Consider the following 21,161-nt stretch of genomic DNA (forward strand, 5'->3'; position numbering starts at 1 on the left):
TCTGGTAGAAGGCTTTACACACAACTTCACCAGTAGCTCATGTTGCCCATTTCTTACCAAACACATTGCATGACCTTCTGGTAAATGTCCTGGACTCCATGCTTCTTGTCTATCCCACCTCGTCCTCTCTGCAGCCTCAAGGCATTTTCCTAAATCACTCAGCATTTCATTTTCCTGTCCTATACCTTTGGCTTTTTCTCTATTGCTGGTATCATTAAGACAAATGCCCTAGTTTATCATTCAGAGCCTGCACAGTGTCTGCCCCCAGCCTGTTTCCTCAGTCTCTTCTCTCTTTGCCAGTCTCCCAGCACTCTCCTTTATCTGTCTCCTCCTGCTGGGGCCACTTCAGAACACTTGGCATGCCCCAGGCACATGTCAGCCTTCCCTGACTCTGATCTTCTGTTCATGTTGTATCCTCCAATGGGAGCAGCCTCTGTTTTCCTCTGAATTGCATCCATCCTCCCAGACCAAGTTCATATGCCACTTCTGTAAATTTTCCCCTAACGTAGTTAAGCCACTTCTCTTTGCTTCCTTGTACTCTTTGCTCATGTTCTATTATAGCACCTAAGACTCATTGCCTTGGGTTTTGTTAGCTCAGTCTGTGTTAGTCTCTCTGATGGGGAAGTAAGTTTCTAGAAAGCAGTATTCATGTGTTTTTGAATTCACTATATTCTCTACAGTGCCTTGCAGTTAGCATTGAATGACATTTGTTAAGTTAATTTTTCTATGCGTTATGATTACATCAAAGTTAATATTAATTGGCAACTTAGTCAATTAACTTGTGTAAAATGGGCTTTGACCTCTATATGAAGCCTCAGAGTTCCTTGTGACTTTCCATTTCTTTATAAGTCCAATTAAAAAAAAAAAGTACTGTAGGGTTTGTGTGCCTCATGATAAAGGATTCTTTGTTTTCCTCTGGAGAGGAGGTGGGCAGATACACAAAAGGGTAGTGATCTTAAAGAGAAAGCTTGTTAGAAAATTGGATCCTTAATAACTGCTATTTTTTTTTTTAAGAAATTGGTGGGTAGGGGGTAGCAGTTAAAGAAATGAATATGGCATAGAGGAAAAAAAACCAGAGGAGAGCCAAGTATAGGGCATCTACGGTAGCTCTGCTGTGCGTATTAGAAAACCCTGCAGCTCTGCCTTTTTAGCCCATCATAATTCTGTTTCAGGTCAATTCCATTCTCCATCTGTTAGCAGAGCAATATTTGGGCCATACCCAGGCCAGCAGATCCTCTGTCCAAATTAGGGTTTAGAACAGAAAACCTAGCACAAAAATACACATGGTACAAGCATTTTTATTTTGCTGACTTTGATGCCTATTAAATAACTTTCATGTGGTCACATTGGGCTTTTGAAAAGTGAAATCATTGTTGAATGTATTTTTTATTTCCTGTGGCAGAAACAACCTAATTTGGAAAAAAAAAAGATGAAAATTCTGAAACCGAAATAACAATTTGTCTGTTTTTACTGTGATAGGTTCCTTGCACTGACTCCATGGAGAGTGTATCACCTGATTTCCATCATGATACTTGGGCGTGTTATTATGCAAATAATAAAGGATATGGTTTTGTCTAGAACGAGAGGTAAGAAAAATCAGAATTCATTTTTTATGGTATTTAATTTTCTAGACCCTGAATGTCCAGTCTTTGTGTAGGCACATTCACCAAAATAGTCTTTTGAAAACGAGCAAAAAGCCAGATGATACAGGCATTGACTGCTATTTTTAATGTTGATTACATGTTTACTTATTAAAAATATTAAATCTATTTAATATTTCTTATTTATTTAACTGATGTTGTCCCTAGTCATAGCTGCTGCTCTTGGGCCAAAGGGTTGTATATGTTGGTTTCTCTTTTGGATCTAAGTGCTGTTATTTTTAAATACCATTTTGATACTTAAGTAGGCTGCAATGAGGGTAACAGTTAAATATTTAGTACATGCCACATGACAAAACTGGGCCATTGGAAAATGGACTAGTTTATATAATTTTTTTCCTCCCTCAGTGGACAAATATAATTCAGGGCTTAAGGACAATTAAGTAATGGTTACATTTTTTTTTAATTAGTTGGTGATGAAAAATGAATTAATTTTAAACATTAAGTTTAAAAGTGAGAACTTGAATTATTTAAAAAATTTTGTTGAAGTATTTTCTGACTAATTTGTCTGTATTATAAATCTGAGTCAACTTTTTCCATAGTCGGAGGGGCCTCTTCTACCAGGCTTGGAGCTAGTTTTGTAAATGGGAAAAAAGCCGTCCTTGGAACATTGAGCCCCATGAACCTAAATGTGGTATGATTGATTTGATTAAAAATAGCTAAGAGAAGGTTACAATGAGGCATTTGATTTCACTAAACGTAAACCCAAATGGAGGGATAATTTTGGTTGGGGTCCATAAGGATCCGTGCACATAAGACCTATCCAGAGTTCGAGCCCTGGCAGGGCCACCGAGGCCTTGGTGGGGGGCACTCATCTCCTCCCAAATCCCAACTCAGACCAGGGATAAAAGCTGTTATGATTTACCATCATGATGTTTTATGGTGAGATTAAATCCAGTGTATATTTTAAGTCTTTGTAGTTCTAAATTAAATCATATGTTAACTATCTTTTTAAAAAATATATGTTTGTGTGTAGTTTTACATTGGTGTGTCTTAAGATTTGAAGGTAATTCCTTCATTCTAGTGTTTTGGGAAGGTGAACAAATTTGTTTTTGTCCAGTTACCTCTTTTCACAAATCTGTAGATTAAGATTATATTCTTGCACGTGTTCTTCCTCGTCTCCCTCTCTTCTCCTCTCTGCCTCTCTGTCCCCCTTTTGTGTTTCAGAGAACAGACTCCCCGACTTTTCACCCTCGCAGGCACTTTCCCTGATACTCTCTGTTTATGTGAGATGTGTTAAGGCCACACAGAGGTGGACCATTCCAGTGCTATAGGATGTTGTATAGGGTCGGCCACATCAATGCCTGGTGGTTCTCATGTTTGTACCTTGATTCATAACTTACACAGCCTGTTTTCCTTGAATCAACTTTGTAACATTTTCACCCTCCAGGACCTCCCTCAAGGAAATCTTAGAAGAAATAGCCTCTTACAAGTTTTATACCCAGTCATTTTAGCTCAGTGAAGGAAATTGACTCACAGAGCAAGCTGAGCGTCTCAATCTTTTCAGTGGTGTAACAAACTTGGTTCCAGGACAAGTTACAAGGAACAGACAAATGTGGAAGGCCGAGGATGAAATTGAAAGATTTCATAACTATCCTTTTCTCACGCTTGGTCCCTTACACAGAGATTGTTTGCAGCACTGACTTATTGGCTTAATGTTCTTGCAAATATAGAACTTTCATATTCACCAATTGCTGGAAACATCTGCATTGCAAAGACTCAGTCCTCTAAAAAATTAAGGTGCTAGAGTTGGAAGAATACGAGCCTAAAGGGTCTGGTTCTTGAGCTCCTTCACTTCATTTCTGAGCCTTCGTAGACGGTATTAGTTTCCTGTGGCTGCTATTAAACTTGGTGGCTCAAAACAACAGAAATTTCTTCTCTCACAGTTCTGGAGGCCAAGAGTACAAAATCAGTGTTCCTGGGCCAAAGTCAAGGTGTTGTCGGGGCTGTATTCTCCTCTAGGGAAGGTTCTACTCCCTTCTTTTTCCAGCTGGCAGTTGATGGCGTCCTTGGCTTATGGCTGTGTCACACTTTGGTCCCTGCCTTCACGGTCACATTACCTTCTCCTCTTCCTGTCTGTGTCTGGTCTCCCTCTGCCTTCCTCTTACGAGGACACTTGTGATTGCATTTGGGGTCCATCTGGGTGATGCAGAATAAACCTATGGTTCTTAGCTTAATTGCTTCGGGTAAATCCCTTTTCAATGCAAAGTAACATTTTACAGGTTCCAGGGATTAAGAGCTGATGCCTTTGGGAGCCACTGTTCAGCATCCTACACAATCTGAACCTCTTTGTCCTGTGAAATGGGAAAATCCAACACCTACCACACGGCTGTGTGAGGGTCGAATAAGAGTGTAAAATAGCAGTTCTCCAGGCACAGTAACAGTCTGTTTAACTCTGACACATAACCGGAACCACATGGGGTTTGAGCCCTCGTCAGTAAGTCTGTGAGCGCCTTTGTGTGCCAGGGCCTGTTGTAGGTGCCAGGCTTCCAGTGGGGTCCACACGCACCCCGGTCTCTCTGCCCAAGTGGAGCGCTCACGCTCCATCCCGTGGGGTAGACATTTATCACAGGCCAGTGTTTCTGTCAGGGTTTTCCCCGGGTGACATTGCTCTGAATACAGCATTTACTGCTGCGTAAAAAGAGAAGGGGGGTGAGGGTGGAGGGAGAAACGGGATTAACGCTTTCCTAGCGCTCCTCAGTCTATGGCTGAAGAAACACTGCTGCCTGCTTCGTCCCCTTAAGCAGTCTTCTAGGACAAAGACTCATTTGAGGCCTGTAAATAGTTGGCGGGAGCCCAACTTGACAGGCCTTGCAGCCCCAGGGCCCGGCTGTGATGAATTGGTGTTTCAGAGGCCCAGAATCGGCCTCAAATTAGATCCAGATGCCATTATGGTAATGCCATGGCTTCAACCAGAACTGCCAGACACTCTCATTAGCTACCCTGGCTTATAGCACCAATTACAAGGAAAGGAGGATCTCCTTCCATCGCTCGACTTCCCCTCCTCCCACAACGTTTTTGGGAAAAGACATTAAGCTTCTATTGTTAAGTACTTAATTGTATCTGTCCTTCCCTTCCATTATTATCTCTAATACCGTCTTAGATGCTTCATATGAAATAGGTGAGTGAAAGTATGGAGCTCCTCCTTGTGAGTTAATCTGTGCGAAAGCTCCAGGAACCCAGGTCTCCAGCACGAGCACCCTCTAGCTAGCCGCGGTGGGTTTCTCTCTCACTCTTGCTGTTGTTTACTTTGAGGGTGTAGTTCCTGCTTTAACCCCTGCGTCTGGGCTCTGGAGGACTCTTCTGCAGTGTGGGAAAGCCTCCTGCAGCCGTAGACTCTGCCCTAACCTCCTCCTGCTTCTCTCTCATTGCAGAAGAACTAGGTTCCCGCCCCAGCTCTCTTTAAGATGCTCTTCAACTACTGCCCTGGGCAGTGGGAGGCAGGCAGGCTCAGCAGGCTCCCCCATTTGCAACCCCTGTCTCATCCCACCCTTTCCCCTGTGAAAGCCACACCATGTATTTGTGCCACGTTCTGGCTGCTGTTGAACATGGAGCCACCGTGGCTTGTGAACAGTCCCTTCTCTGTCGTTCTGACTTACACCCTGATGATTTGTACATCAGTCCAGATTCTGTCACCTCTTCATGCGGCTTCGTCTTTGACCTTAGCCTTTGACCTCCAACCCTTACAGAGGCTGAAAGTCAGTCCTCAGTGGACCCTCTGGCCAGGCTGCCACCCTGTGCTCCTGTTAAACCAGCTCTTCATCCCCAGTTCAGGTGTCTCCCTGCTCCGCCTCTTGCCATTGCACTGTCCCTCGGCCCTGGGCAGCCCCTACCTGGCCTGCGCTTAGCGACTGCGGTGATGCTGTCCTTACCCTTCGAAAGGTCCCTGTCCCATTGCCAGCAGCCACACTCATTCTTTCCAGTTTTTAATCACAAAACGAACACGCAAACAGGCCTCACTGTTAACCACTTTCTCCACTCTTGGCTCCACTGTTGTCAGAGAAATGTCATATGACAAGGTGAGTTGGTGCCTCTAGAATTTAGTCCGTCCAACTTTCCAGCGTTAGTTGAGACCTCACGAGTGTTCATCATTCCTTGGAGTCTTTTGTGTTGTTCATTTTCTTTGTTTTGATATGCCATCTGACTGCAAAATGTGGGAGGCAGCTTACAAAATGGAGGCAGAATATAGAAACTAAGGCTGCTTACGAGAGGTCTAGCAGGAGAGCAGGAGTCAGTCTGACGTGGTGACCGTGACTGAGCACCAGCTTTACCCCTGAGCTGACTGGCAGTCAAGGCAGAAGGGGAAACAGCACCAACCGCACAGTTCTAATCATCCGAGGAAAGGATATGAGCCATTCTGAGAAACTTTTCCCTGCGACTAAGTTTTAAGAAGAATTGAGGACATAGAGCTTTGATAAGAGATACTGAAGAACAAAAGAGACAGCATCTGTGGCATTTGTTTGATGGAAAATGCAGACACCACCTCAAGGCCATTTCTTATATTGGACTTTGTTAGAGCTGGTAACTGGGAGTGTAATGTTAAGACATAGTCCAATGAAGACAGTTACTGGAGAATTAAAGCAAATGAGGGGCGGCCGATGGCTCAGTTGGTTACAGCGCGAGCTCTGAACAGCAGGGTTACTGGTTCAATTCCCACATGGGATGGTGGGCTGCACCCCCTGTAACTAAAGATTGAAAACGGCAACTGGACTTGGAGCTGAGCTGCACCCTCCACAACTAGATTGAAGGACAACGACTTGGAGCTGATGGACCCTGGAGAAACACACTGTTCCCCAATAAAAAAATGTAAAAAAGAAAGAAAATATGTATTTCCATCCATGTTTTAAAAAAAGAAAGCAAATGAGATCTACGTATATATATTTTTTCTGTTGATTTCATTTGAGCCTAGATATAAGCTCTAAATACCTAAAGAATAAATACTCATAGGTAAAAATCTTCTTTCTCAAGTAAGATGCCGTCCGTCCCCTTTTGTCAATACCACGTCACAGCTCACTTTCATGCCACCTGTTATTGTTGTTTTCTTGAGCAGCCACATTTTCTGTCTTCCCTAAACTCGCATGGTTTGTGCTGCTTGTATAGTTTCTACACCCCCTACGTTGGTTCATGTCTACTTGCGTGCAGGTTTTGCCTGCCCCACTGGGAAGTCTAGTCCCCAGGCCAGGTCCCTGTGTTCTACAATGTTCCATCCCCCATGGTACCTAGTCAAGTGATTTGCATGTTGTAGGATCTCGATAAATATTTGTGGACTAGTTGCCTGAATTAGTTATGGTATCGAAGGTATACGCTGTGTGATTGGATGGTTTCTAGAGTTTAAAGATTTAAGCATTGCATGTTAAATAGGTCGGAGTATTTCTAAGTTGAGAAATGCCTCCACAGAACAATACCTTGGTTAAGTTTCACGTTTTACTTTCCTTGTTGCAGGTGCGCAGTTGTGGAGGAGCCTCAGTGAAAGGTAGGGACCTTCGTCTCAGTGTTGTGGCTCATGGAAGGCCGGGTGGGGGAGGTGACGGAGCTGCCAAGATGGGTCTCTGAAATAATATTTTAGTGACAGGGACCTCAGTCCTATAGTGATGTACAAGAATAGGAAAAATACAAGAAAATTCAATTGAACTGAGGGCAAGGGTCAAGATAAGCCTCGTTCTAAGGAATAGTTCATATCTTGCTATAATATTGAGCAACGTTGATATATTGTGACACCCACAGTGTGTGGACTGGAAGTGAAGGGAGGAGGCGTTTTCACTGGGGATTTCCTCTCAGGATTCATTTTGGGGTGGGAACGGCACTGCTGCAATGGGAGAAGAACAGGGCAACACAAGCGTGGGATTCTGCTGGAACATTCCTGGAGGTTAACGTGCTGTCAGTTGTAGGACTTTGGGGTGGGAGGCGCAGGTGCGAAGCTCTTGGGGGTGCAGATGCAGCAAATGTCGGCCAACCTCTTGACTCCTTGCCCAGCCAGAGGCAAGTCGTTTCCCTTTTTGTTTGGCGTCACCCATCCTGAAGTAAAGTGCTGTTTGCAAGTGGGAGAGAAAAGAGCAAGGGCAGGTGATGAGGGGAACATAATGCACTTCACCAACTGTGCATATGAGAAGTGGAGAAATGAGGAAAGCATAAGGATTAATAGCCTAGTAAAATGAATTTTATAGGTACTTACTTATTTTTTTTAAATTCTGCCTTAAAAATATTCTTAAAGAGAGGTGGTTGGGGTGCTCGATTTATATCAAAGTGGACAGCATGAAATGAATGCACAAAAAGTAGGACAAAACAATGCCATTAAAATCCCATGGGGAGAAAAACATAACTTGGTATTTTGTGTAATGTAACTTTAAAAGCTGTGCTCTTGGAAATAATGCTTATTTCAGGTGTAAAGGGTAATTTTATAACCCTTCTGCTCGCTTTTGAGAATTTCGCACTTATTATCGAAGCTGTTTTCAGTGTTTGATAATCATTTGGAGAAAATATTAGCAAGCACAGCAGGACCAATGAACTCACTTTGCTCATATTGAGTTTGGTCAAGGAGTGAGTGGCTCCTTATAATATGGCTTTTCTGTTTTCTTCTTTTTTTTTTAGATTTGTAACATTTTAGTGCTTGGGGAAGGGCATGATAATGGAAATAACCTTTTTTGGCAAAGGTCTCATTCACTTCAGAATCACCTACATGTATATTCAGGTGCAACTAATCCTCTGTCCTAATTTCAACAACCCCTCCAGTTAGTGGTCTTGCCAAGTTCATGTCTCTCTCGACCTCAAATTTTCTCATCTGCTGAATGAGAAAGTAAGAGAGAGAACCATTTTGAATATCCCTCCCAGTCCTAAAAAGTCTATGATGTAATATGAGAGATTTGTGTTTGTGATCTTGTGATTTGTAATAAGAAATATGTATTTGGTCTCCGTCTCGTTTCTGGCTCAGACCTCCTAAAACCCTAAAACCATTGGGTTTTCCTGTATGATGAAAGGGATAAAGCTGTCTTATGTTATGTTAACGAGGTGACTTTTGGAAAGCACCACGGATGGGCACAGGTTGCCAGTGGAGCTAAGGATGTCATTAGGAGGCTAGAACTTTCAGTTCCATCCCCTGACCTCTGGGAGGGGAGAGAGGCTGGAGGTCAAATCAGTCACCAATGGCCAGTGACTGAATCAACCATGCCTGTGAAATGAAGTTTCCAAAAATCCCTAAAGGACAGGGTTTGGGAGGCTTCTGGGTGGGTGAACATGTGGAGATTTGGGGAGAGTATTCCCCAAGGTGTTCCCTAAATCTTGTCCTATGTATCTCTTCCGTCTGACTGTTTCTGAATCATATTCTTCTATAATAAACAGGTAATCCAGGCAGTAAAATGTTTCTCCGAGTTCTGTGAGCTGCTCTGGGAAATTAATCGAACCCAGAGAGATGGGGTCGTGGGAACCTACAATCGATAGCTGGTTGGTCAGAAGTACAGGTGATAACCTGCACTTGTGATTGGCATCTGCAGGGGCGGGGGCGGGGTTGTAGAACTGAGCTCTTGACTTGTGGGAACCTGACTCAGTCTCCAGGTAGAGAGGGTCAGAGTTGAGTTGAATTGTAGGACACCCAGTTGGAGTCTGAGACTCGCTTTGGTGGGTCTGGGGGAAAGAACAGCTTCACACATTGGAATCGGTACCACAATTATAATTGGTGATCAGAGGTGGGATCAGAGTCAGAATCATCAGTATTCTTTCATTCTGTCATCCATTTATGTCCTTGTTTGGCCAGTGCCTCTTTCAACGTGATGTACTTTACTCTAGAAGGGATACTATCCAATATTTTTTCACTGCAGTTTCCATTGTGCAGTGCCATTCTCTTCTCTGTGCCTCACACTGAAGATGTGAAATTAAAATATTTTTTCCGTGAATTATTTTGAAGATTTGGTACATTGTTTGCAGTGATTCTTGACATCTAGTATGGATAGTGCTTGTGTTTTTAACATTGAAAAATTTAAAACCACTTTAAGGGTAAAATACAGTGATGGATAAGAGGATCCTTGGAGGCAGAGAGAGATGCTGTCTTGCTCCTGGGAGCCACGTGGGTCAGGATCTTTCCCTTCCACGGTCTCAGGTGCTGAGCTTAGAAGCCTCGCGCCTCACTTGGCAGTAGTTAGAAATCAGCATCCATCACCACCTTGCCCTGCACAGCTGGGGTTCCCGGCTTAGCAAACCAGGGTTAGATTTTCCTCTCTCTGCATTGGCTAGTAGTTTGTGTTCAGTCTCAGAATGAGCCAGGCCTTCTTTTCATGGGACTTTACTTGGTTCATTTAAGGATCATAAGTTCACTGTTAGAAAGGAAGCAAATAACGAACCATTCTCTCTTCGTAAAGCCATTGTAAAGCTTTTAAATTAAAAAGGAGCTCCTCAAAAAGGGAACCCTCTGCCCTGCCGGTGGAAATGTAAAATGGTTCAGGCACTATGGGAAACAGTATGGAGGTTCCTCAAAAAATTAAAGTGGAACTACCCTATGATCCTGCATTGCCAGTTCTGGGTATACATGCAAAGAAAATGAAAACAGGATCTTCACGAGATGTCTGCACCCCCATGTTCATTGGAGCATTATTCACAATAGCCAAAACATGGAAACAACTTACGTGTCTGTTGGCAGATGAAATGGATAAATAAAATTGGTATATATTCACAACAGAATATTTATTCAGCCCTTACAAAATAAGGAAATTCTGCCATTGGTGAGAGCATGGATGGACCTTGAGGGCATTGTGCTACGTGAAATAAGTCAGACAGAGAAAGCCAAATACTGTGTGATCGCACTTATATATGGAATCTAAAAGCTGAACTCAAAAACAGAGTCGATTGGTAGTTGTGAGGGGCTGCGGGGTGGGGAAATGGGGAGATGTTGGTCGAAGGGATACAAATTTTGTTACAAGGGGAATGAGTTCTGGGGAGCTAATGTATACAGTGTGGGACTGTAGTTACCACTGTATTATATACTTGAAAGTTGCTAATGGAGTACATTTTAAATGTACCACAACAACAAAATGGTAATTACGTAACGAGAAGGATGTGTTAACCTTAGGATAGTACATAACGGTAGAGCCAGCGTCTAATTTCCAATATCGTCGTCAACAATAAAGATTGAATCAATTTTAATCAGATGTTATTCACATATTGATTTTTGTACCTGGAAAATTAATTCCGTGTAAACGTGATTCTCAGTGAGGAAATTCCGAGAAGGGCTCATGCTTGACCCATTTTTTAATAAACAACAAGCACTAACTCTACGATCTGTGAACAGGATTTATACAGAGCTGTCTGTCAACCTAACCAAATTAACGTCTTTTATGACTACTTGTTCCTAGTATTGAAATGAAACTTGATCCATACATAGTATAATGTTAAGCTTTTTATTTCTGCATGTGACTGCGGCCGCTGACTGAATAAAATCCTCAGTTAACAAAGGAAAAACTGTGCTCAATATCTTTTAAACACAAAATTGTTTTCAGTTAGGCCAAGTTTTTCTAAGTAAGTGTAAATTAGAAAGAAGTGACTTTACTTACACACATATCAATAATTCAAAAAAAATTTTTACCTAGTTCTTTAATAGTTTTATACATTATAACCCAGATTAAGGAGCTGTTCTCATCGTAAATCTTGTTTCATTGTTCAGTGCCAAATTACAGAAAATACAGGTATTTTTCATGGCAAGTAATGATTTTGAATATTATGGCTGTGGGCTCTGGGACTTTCTAACAGACTTCTTGCCTCTTGCAGAGTATCCTTTACAGGAAGTGGAGGTGGCTTTTCAGTGGTGTAAGGGGCATCAGCTCTAGTTGCCTTACCTCAAGCGCAGCAGAGTTCACAGTCAGTCTTTGTAGAGCTAGCACGGATTAGCAGTTGTGAGCTCTTTACCTCTAGCTTGGTCACATTGCAGGATGGCTCCCATTAGCCTGACTCTCTCTCACCTGCTCTCAGGAGAAGCAGTTGTGTGGTCCCACTTCATGGGATGAAATGCCCTTTGTCCTGTCAGTGTCCACATAGCTACCAAAGCATTCTAGCTGGTTCTCCCCCCTAACCCAACCCCCTGGAAGAGGAGCCAAGAATCTCTGGTTGTAAAACCCAAGTTCTGAGCTTGCCCCGGCTCATATGCTCAGAGCGAGTTGGGGCATTTAAGTAAGAGATGTCTAATTAAATCCTTGAGCACAATATTATGTCTCTGTTAAAAGTGAAAAGTCATCTAGCATTTGCCAAACTGTCTCCTCAGAGGAATAGACTTTAGTGTGTAAACTGTGTGTTCTGTATTTATGAATCATCATTACTCATCAAAATTGCATAGACAGGGTGAATTACCAAGTAAAAAGCATTAAATAGTCACATGTGTTAAACAACAAAAATTCAACCTGGTACATCTTAAAGATCTTATTGGCTTTATTGACCATTTCATGAATTGGGCAGCATCTCATCCAGTAAACAGAAAGGAGCTCTAAGGAGTTGTACAAATTGGGAGGCTTTTATAGGCAGAAGGGCGAAGGAATAAGGAAAGCTATTACCTCATCTTCCTTTGGGGGATGGAAAGCAAGGGCCCATGTGGCAGATGATCTCATTGGTGCTCACCAGAAAATTCTAGGCTGACCAGTTAAGATTACATTCCTGGGGAAGGTTGAAACTGCAGTTAGGACATGTACTAAATATTGGTTTGGAGACATGAGCTTAACACCAGTGACTCCATTTTGGGCCTGTTGTTTCTTTTTAATATGGTAGCTTAAGAGTCGCTGTCTTTGTTGTTTTGGCGCAGCAATAATTCTGACTCGTGCATTGACACTACTGGATTTTACAGTTTTAGAATTTTTTAATGTGTTTATAACCTGTATTTTGTAACTTTTCTGCTTTGTACCTTTCTAATAAGGCATACTATTTGAAAGCTGCATTTTTTAGTTTAATTGCAATTAGAACTATAGACGGGGACCCACACATCTCCATGAGTTTTAAAAGAAACCCTTGCTATAAAGGATACATTAGGTTGCATTAAATGAGGAAAAAAATTATTTTCCTCAGGGAAAGAAAAATTCACTTAAATTCAGAATATGCTGGATTGTAGCATAAGCATATCTATGTGCTTGGGTAAGTGTTTGGCAACAGAAGTCTGGGGTAGCCTGGGAGCTAAGCACCACTTTTAAAGTCTCTACCCTGCCAAAATAAAAATCCAAATAGGCCTTTTATTCCCTTTAAAAAAATAATAAATGAGCACAATTCTGTAGTATGTGTTTCACAATGGAGAGAAAGCCCTTTTCTTCCTCTTGCAGGAAAGAGCGGATCCATTCATTGACGGATAGATAGCTCTTAGCCAGAGCTACTGAGAAGGGTCTGAAAGTTCCTCAAAGTTCTTCATCCGGATTCCATTCTGTTGTGTTCATTTTTTAAAAATGGTACTTTGAAAATTACCCCATTTGCAGACGATAAGCAGTTTTTAAAGCTGTTTTGGAGGACAGTGGTGTGGAGAATTCTGCTTTCTTCCTCACCATCGGTGTGTACCTATGGAAAAGATTATTCATGAGTTTTTAAAAATGCCTTATGCTAGACATTTAAGGGCCATTCTTTTCTCTCAGGTGTCTGTCAAACTAAAGTACATGCCTGGGTTTTGCGTTCAGGGGACAAGCCCTCCATGCGATTGACGTGGATCTTCCTGACAGTAACTGATAAATTTCTTGAGGCATTAAAAATAAAATGAAAGTGGAAATGCATTTCATCACCCACTGGCTTCGCTGACAAGAGCTGTGAATTGTTAGACCCGTTCCTGGCTGCGTATTCCTTTCATGAGTAACACATGCTCCTTATATTCAAGCAGATTTATCAAGTCAAAACATGGGCAAAATCCCAGGGGTCTGGCTCCCTCGGGACAGCAGCCCTCAGGTGACCCTAAATGACTTCGTACCTAGGGCTCCTAGGTGAAAAGCACTCAGTATTACACTTGATTATACTTTTCATTAAATTAAATTAGCATTTTCATTAAATAAATGAACATTTAATGTAATTCCGTAGTAATCTGATTTAACACGAGTTCAATCACTGTTTTCCCCATTATTTTAGAACTACATCTTTGCATAAGTGAAATGACAATGTGTACATCGTCATTCCCCATGGCAGCCCCTGGGGTCTCAACCGCCACTTGATAACAAATGACAATTCCAGCTCTGACCATTTTAATCCATGTTTGCAGATTTAGAGCCTAAGTTATTAAGTATTTGAAAATGTAGTTCCCTTATAAATATCTAAAATAATTACACTATACGAATTGTTTCCTAATAGCATTCTTGCGTCAGTAAATTTAAATGACCAGAGAAGGAAGAATGACTGGTAGTTAACATTTCTCTTCACTGCTTATGTTGCAATTATTTGAATATACATTAAGACTTCACAGGTAGTTGGAAGCCTCCCTCTCTCTCTCTCTCTCTCTCTCTCTCTCTCTCTCTCTATATATATATATATATATATATATATAGTTATATAGTTCCCACATATATATAGTTATATATATAGTTATATATATATATATAGTTCCCAAACATTGTTATAGTCGTATTTGCCTAATAATGTTTAAAATGTGAATTTATTTTTTAAAAAGTAATAATGCTAATTTGGAAAACTGAAAATATTGGAAACTTATTAAAAGGTGAAAACCCAAATCCCTCATAACCCCATTACCCAGAAATTAAATTCACTTTCAATTTTATTTTCTTCCAGTTTTTTTGTAAGCTTATATATATATGTGCTTATTCATTTATTGATCCTTTCAACAAGTATTTATTGAATGTCTTTATTGCCAGAACTTCTAGACATTTGTGGAAGGAAAGCAGGCAACAACAGACAAACAGCCGTGTCCTCGTGTAGAATGTAGTTGACGTTCTAGTGAGTCAGCCAGAAAATAAATACGTACTATAATAGATAACGTTAGATGGTGAACCTTGTTTCAGGGAAACTAAAGCAATTGCAGGGACTAAGAGTGTGAAGGAGGGCAGGGAGGGTCGAGTGTAATGAAGTGCCCAGGAAAGACCTTCCTGAACAAGGTTTTTGAGCAGAGACTTGAAGGAGTGAGGTAGTGAAACATGTCTGGAAGAAGAGCTTCTAGGCGGGTGGAATAGCAAGTGCAAAGGCCCTGAGGTAGAAGCTGTGTATGAGACTGATTTTTGTTTTATATCATTAAGGTTTTTTGTTTGTTTGTTTGTTTTAATGCAGGCATAGTAACTGGAATAAATAGGATATTATATAGCTAATTCAGATCATGTTGTAAAAGAATATTTAGGGATATGAAAGTTTACCCTTTATTGCTAATTACAAAAAAAATTGTAGATTTACAGCAAGTGCAGGGAGGTATAATGCACAGTACATTATAATTCCATGTTGGTATATAAATAAGATATCTCCGTGTGAAGGGAATACAGGTGGATTTTGTTTTCTTGATTTTGTTGCCCCTTATTCTTTCTCTGTAAGGAACATGCATAGCCTTTATCATGAGGAGAGGTACGAGGGTCGCTGAAAGGGGGAGGAGGGTGTCGTATCAGGCAGGGCTGGGCCAGTGACTGGAGATGTGGAGGGTGGCACGTGCAAGCAGCGCCGCGCCAGGTATTCGGTTCACCTATGTGCCAGAGAGCTGCCATCCAGCGATGGGGTTCCGGTTCCAAGGAGAGAGACTGGCACAGCCCAGTCATTGAAACAAAGGTCAGGGCCGAAGTCCAGAGAAGCAGCTGAGCTCCAAGGAGGGGATGGATGGAGCCTCAGAAATAAGTCAGAGGCATTGTAGCCCGACCAGCCCCCATGTTCCTTGGCACTAAGTCTCATAGGACTGGGGTGAAGAAAAACGACTAATGTATTGTTAAGTAATAAAGTGCCATTATTATTTCCAAGGTCAGGTGGTATGCGAGGGGTGGTATAAAAGTCCTTTAATTCTTCCTATCGGAGGCTCAGCGACAATCACAGTGAAGCCTCCTGGTGCAGGTGAAGGGGGCTAAGTGCATATGCTCATGATTTAGGTACCCAGCCTCCAAGAATGTTTTCTTTAAGTAAAACTTGGAAACTCTTTCTGTCCAGAGTAAGACTGATCTCCACAGCCTTATGCTCCAAACTGTAGTTTTTGGGCCAAACAGGAATGGATCTGGGAAGACATCGCGTTCTCTTCTGAAAGACATATCTGGGTTCTGTTGGCCTATCTGTCTGTCTGTCCATCTCTCAGATATCAGCTGTCAATGTGTCAATCTATCAATCTACCTACCTACCTGTACATATTCTTTAGGTATATTTTAGTGATCATATTTGATATGTTGAAGAATATATGTAATATACACATAAGTTGTAAGACATTACAATAAAACGAACACACGGGAACCTTTCTGCCAACCAGGGCTGACACTGGTGTGTCTCCCTCCCCTCCTCCCTCCCCACACCAAAAGCAAGCATAGTCCTGAATTTTTTGCTGTTCGTTCCTTTGCTTTTTAAAATATATACATATAATGTGTGTATACATACAAATATATGAATATAGAGTATAAATATACATATAAATATATGTATAAATATACATATATTTAAATTACATGTATTCCTACATAAAATTTTTGTTTTCGAGGTCTATAAAGTGGTATCATATTTGTATAGTCTTCTGGAACTAGTGTGTTAGCAGTAAACAGTTTTCAGAAAAATTAATCCATGTTGCTGTGTATAGCTCCGCTGCGTTTTTTTGTTGCTGTGTAATATTTCATCACGTGACCATAGCACAATTTATTTATACATTCTATTTTCACTGGACTTTTTTTTTTTTTTACCAGACAGACCATTGCTTCTGGGAGTTTGAGTTTACTACAGGGCAGTACCAAAGATCACAAAAAGAAACGCCTAACACATAAAGTGAACAGTGCCCTGTATACTGTATATTTGAAAGCTTGTGTAAAATCTGTACCGGTTCTTGGGTTCTGACACGTATTTTAGTAACACTTCCTTGCAGGACCTGCCCTGTTCTTGTGCTGGCCGCCACTAGAGGGCGCATAAGAGATGGGACAGCCGCAGGTTGTAGAAGCGAAGAATAATAGCTACTGTTGAAACCTAGCTAGCTAGCTTCCTGGCTCCAAAGTGTTGCTAGGACCTGCATATTTCATCAGGGCAAAAACATTAGTACGGCTCCAGTTCCAAGAAGAAAACACAATTAAAGATTGTGTTCGTATACATGCACACATATGCATGGGTCCGCATATATTTTAAGGTGGTGGGGGGAGTGGAAAACATGAACAGGGAGTAAGAGAAGTGATAGAAGGACGCATCAGTGGAGAATAAGACAGACTGAGTGGGGAGGAAGTTCACAAGTCAATGACAGATGACTGTGCTTCTTAGTTTAGGAACAAGCTGATGATTTTGAGGCCGCTAAGAACTCAGTGCCACTTTGAGTGCACCGCCATTTTACGCCTTATTTCTATCCACTCTCTTATGAAATCTTTCGAATGTTGTTGATTATGTGCTCTCAGGAGTCTCTCCTTTCCTCACTGGTCCCTGACTTAATACTTTCTCCTCTGTTGGAAATAAATGGGAACATGTGGGTCCCCCTCCCCCGCCGCCACACACATGCACACGCACGTGTAGAGCTCTCAGTATTGAATCTTGAATTTCAAAAAATTGCTTAGTTTGCACTTTCATGGAGAAAGGACTTCTTGGTGAGTTCTTGGCCTCTAGGTGTGAATTGACCTGTGAAATATTGAGGGCAGAGGTCCCTGCTTGTTAGAAAGTGTGCAAAAGATACGCTGCGGAAGCCTGTCTTGGAGACCTTGGAGTGTTTGTGGTAGACTGAGTAACCCCTCCACATCCATCCCATACCCCTGAACCCCCCCCGCAAAGATGTCTGCCTCTCATGCCCAGAACCGTGACTATGTTCCTTCCATGGTAAAAGGGACTTTGCAGATGTGAGTAAGGTAGGACAATAAGATGGTGAGATTACCCTGGATTATCCAGGTGGCCCAATGTAATCATAAGGGTCTTTATAAGAGGGAGCAGGTGGTCTGGAGAGAAGATGCTGAGCTTTTGGCTTTGACAATGGGCATGGTGCCACGAGTCAAGGAATGCAGGCAGCCCCGAGTCAAGGAATGCAGGCAGCCCCTAGGAAGTGGAAGAGGCCGCGATTCTCCCCCAGAGCCTCTAGAAGGAATGCAGCCCAGCATTTGAACTCTGATCACCAGAACTGTAAGATGATAAATCTGTGTGGTTTTAAGCCACTAAAGTTGGTAATTCGCAGCGATGGTAAACGAATGTACTGTTCCTTAATATGGAGGAGAACCAGCTTCCTTTGGAAATGTGGCGGGTAGGTTTGCTGGGTCACGTCTCTGTCCGTTGAAATATAGTTTGAGCTCAATTAACGGGACATCTGCGTCCTCAAACAAGGAGGGTGAGAGAGGTGATGGCCCAAGTGATCACGTCTGAGGCAGTGGGAGGGGACAAGGAAGCCAGCCCGCCTGGGAGACTGCTCCCACTGGGCAGGGAGAGCTGGAAAAGGGAAACGCCTGCACAGAAGGGTCGAGAAATGTCGTGAAGACCCCGTGCCTGGAAGCCAGGGGCAGTGTTTCAAGGAGAAGGCTGTTACATGTGCCCTGAAAGCACTGAGAAAGAGCACTGGATTGTAGCAGAATGTTTGTGACCGTTAGGCCCTTAGAAATCGTTCTCCATGCTTCTGGTTTATGTGTATGGAGAAGGAGAATTCTTCTGGAGTGAAGCAAAATTCAGGGGCTTAAGGATAAGAAAATGGAGGTTGGTAGCATGACCCACACATTAGAAAATATGTTGAACAAATGGAGAGAAATTAAACAGTGACCAGGAAAAGCAGCAGCTTGTTTTTCGTTGCTAATTTTATTTTATTGTGGTAAAATTTACCATGAATGTACCACTAGTACATTCACAGTGTTGTGCGAACATCATACCGTCTAGTTCCAGAACATTTTCATCTCCCCAAAAGCAAACCCATAACCATTAAGCATTCCCTCCCCTCCCCCTGCCCCTTAGCTCCTGGCAACCATGACTCTGCTTTCTGTCTGTATGGATTTGCCTTACGCTGAGTATTTCATATCAGTGGAACCATACAATGTATGGCCTTACTGTGCCTGGCTGCTTTCACTGAGCATAATGTTTCCAGGGTTCATCCATGTTGTAGCATGAGTCAGAACCTTGTTCTTTTTTCATGGCTGAATAATATTCCATTATTTGGACAGACCACATTTTACCTATTTCATCATCTGATGATGATTTAGATTGTTCCCACCTTTTGACTACTGTGACTAGTGAGAAGTTGTTTGTTTGTTTGTTTGTTTCTTATTTGGTGTTGTCTTCAGAATAGAACAGTGTGACGGTGTGGGTGAAGCAGAAGCGGTATGTGGAAAGGTAGAACTGTGTTCCACCAGCAGTCAGGGCCTTGCGCAAGCTGGCCAGCTGCTGGGAAAAGCTCGCAGGAAGAGTCTGGGCTGTCACTAGGGCCAGGATTATGTCTGGGACAGAGGGGGACCTGGGCAGGGGATTGGTTTGCTCGTAGTCCATAAATCTCTACTGGAAAATTGAAGATAGCATTAGGTAAGCTGGCAGATGCTGGAATGCCAGGGGGAGAAGGTGCGTTCCAGGCAGCCTCGGGGCCTCCAGCAGCAAGAGTGATGCTTCTGAACGGAGGACCCAAAAGTGTGCTCTTCACGTGTCATTTTAGTCATGTTTCCTTTTCAGTCCTGTGTATTTTTGAAAGAGGAAGGAATACGCAGGAAGGAGGCAGTTGAGAGGGAGACTACATTATTATTTAGAGGTATTTGGTAAAAAGGGGGAAAGGCGTATGATGTAGTACTTTTATTGGGTAGATTGCGTTACACATAGGCTGTTTGTTAGTCTTTTTCAAGGCTATTCTTACTTGTGCTTGTTTTTAATACCTGAACAACTGGGAGAGAGAACTTATAATCCTGGAGTCATTTGGCTTGTATTCTTAGCGAGTATTTTTAAACTATAATTTCAGAGCCATCTAATGCCATTTAAAGCACAAGAAGTGCTTTCAGTATTTAGTTCTCCTGAGCTGCAAGCTTTAGATTTTGAATAGTATTATTACTTCCACTGAAAACGCATTTCTAAAAGATCTTTTCCTTGATGTTTGCCTCAGTTTTGCGGGGTCAGCTGTTGTTATCTTTATTAAAACATGTGATGATATTTTCAGTCATGACTCAGGAGTCATCTGTCTTGGAAAGAAAACTGTTTGAATTCCAGCGTGTGTCAAGCTAAACATCCTCAAGTCAGAAATGGATATTTATTTTGAATAAATTGTGCATTTAAGGACATTCCGCCCCCTGGAGCTAAGTTGGAATGAAATCATCTTGCTTTAAAGGACTTTTAATGGATGTACCATTCTTGGAATAGATAATGAAGACTCTAATTGAGAGAAGTTCGAAATGGAAAAGAAACTGTATTTTTAAATTGAGAAGTAGATCTGAAACTAATTTGAGGTCAAAACAGGGCTGTCCCAATCTAAGTCCTCACTAAACTGGACTGGAAAAGGCCACCTTTCCCCACAGTTTGGCTCAGATACGAGATGTTCAATAAATGCGTCGGTGCCTGAGTTGAGCCATTTTTACTTGTCTCATGGAAGGGGAGACGTGTTCCTGGTGTGGGGGAATTTATGCTCTTTGTATGGGGCACGTGGAAAGTTAGACATCAACTTATAAGTTTGTCTTTGTTCTGCGTTCAAGGCATGAAAATCCACCAACAGTGAAAGAATACACAGCTTGTAATAAATGAATTTTCTCCTGCTGGTTAGAATATGAGGTCAATAATTTAATCAATAGTCGGGAGTAGTTAGCTAAAATCCTGGAGAAAGTTTTCCTCTTGCTACTGAAAACTGATTTCTGGAATGGAAAACAAGCCATTCTCTGCTCAGCAGGTGATTTCGAGAAGTAGAGGGAGGCCTGTGAGAAGCGGATGAGGCCGCTGCGACCGGGGTGACACCCCAATACCGCGTCACTCGCGTTGCCCGAGCTCACCGCCTGGACCTTGTGTGACCTCTTGGCCTGGGGTTCTCTTCCTGCCCATCTCCCCCATTTTGAAGTGAATAAGGAGGGTAAGGAGAGGGAGTAATTGGCTGACACAAGCCATAGGAATGCAGAGTTAGAGAGTAGGATAAAGCCACCAGTAATCCAAGCCTCTAAAAAAAGATGGCAATGAAACAAAATCATTAAGGCAATCTGTCTAGCGCTCAGACTCCTGGAGAAGGAATGGTTTGCTAGTCCCTCTGGTTGAGTAGTTCCAGCACCTCACAACCCGCTTAGGGACAAAGAACTGCTCCCTTCATATTCTTTTTGGGAACTCCTTCCTGCGATTGCTGTTACTCTCCGGGACTCCTGAGTTACAGGAGTTACTTCAGGGGACGTTCGGATACTTTGCTGTGGACCATTTCCAGTCACAGACTCCCTTCCCAAAATCAGAGCAGTTAACTCAGGAATAATTTCAGGATATGAAATTATTGGTAAATTTGACATT

At 42.2% G+C, this 21,161-nt stretch overlaps 1 protein-coding gene across 1 annotated transcript in view; it reads left to right on the plus strand.

The window, feature by feature from the left end:
• Positions 1-21,161, plus strand: part of RETREG1 (reticulophagy regulator 1) — a 114,836-nt gene that overhangs the window by 32,451 nt on the left and 61,224 nt on the right. The window contains exons 2-3 of the mRNA XM_019753537.2: positions 1,480-1,586; positions 7,101-7,131. Coding sequence (XP_019609096.2) covers positions 1,480-1,586; positions 7,101-7,131 — 138 coding nt within the window. The remainder of the gene's footprint in view (positions 1-1,479; positions 1,587-7,100; positions 7,132-21,161) is intronic.

The sequence above is a fragment of the Rhinolophus sinicus genome, linkage group LG03 (genome assembly GCF_036562045.2).
Source record: "Rhinolophus sinicus isolate RSC01 linkage group LG03, ASM3656204v1, whole genome shotgun sequence".
Classification (NCBI taxonomy): domain Eukaryota; kingdom Metazoa; phylum Chordata; class Mammalia; order Chiroptera; family Rhinolophidae; genus Rhinolophus; species Rhinolophus sinicus.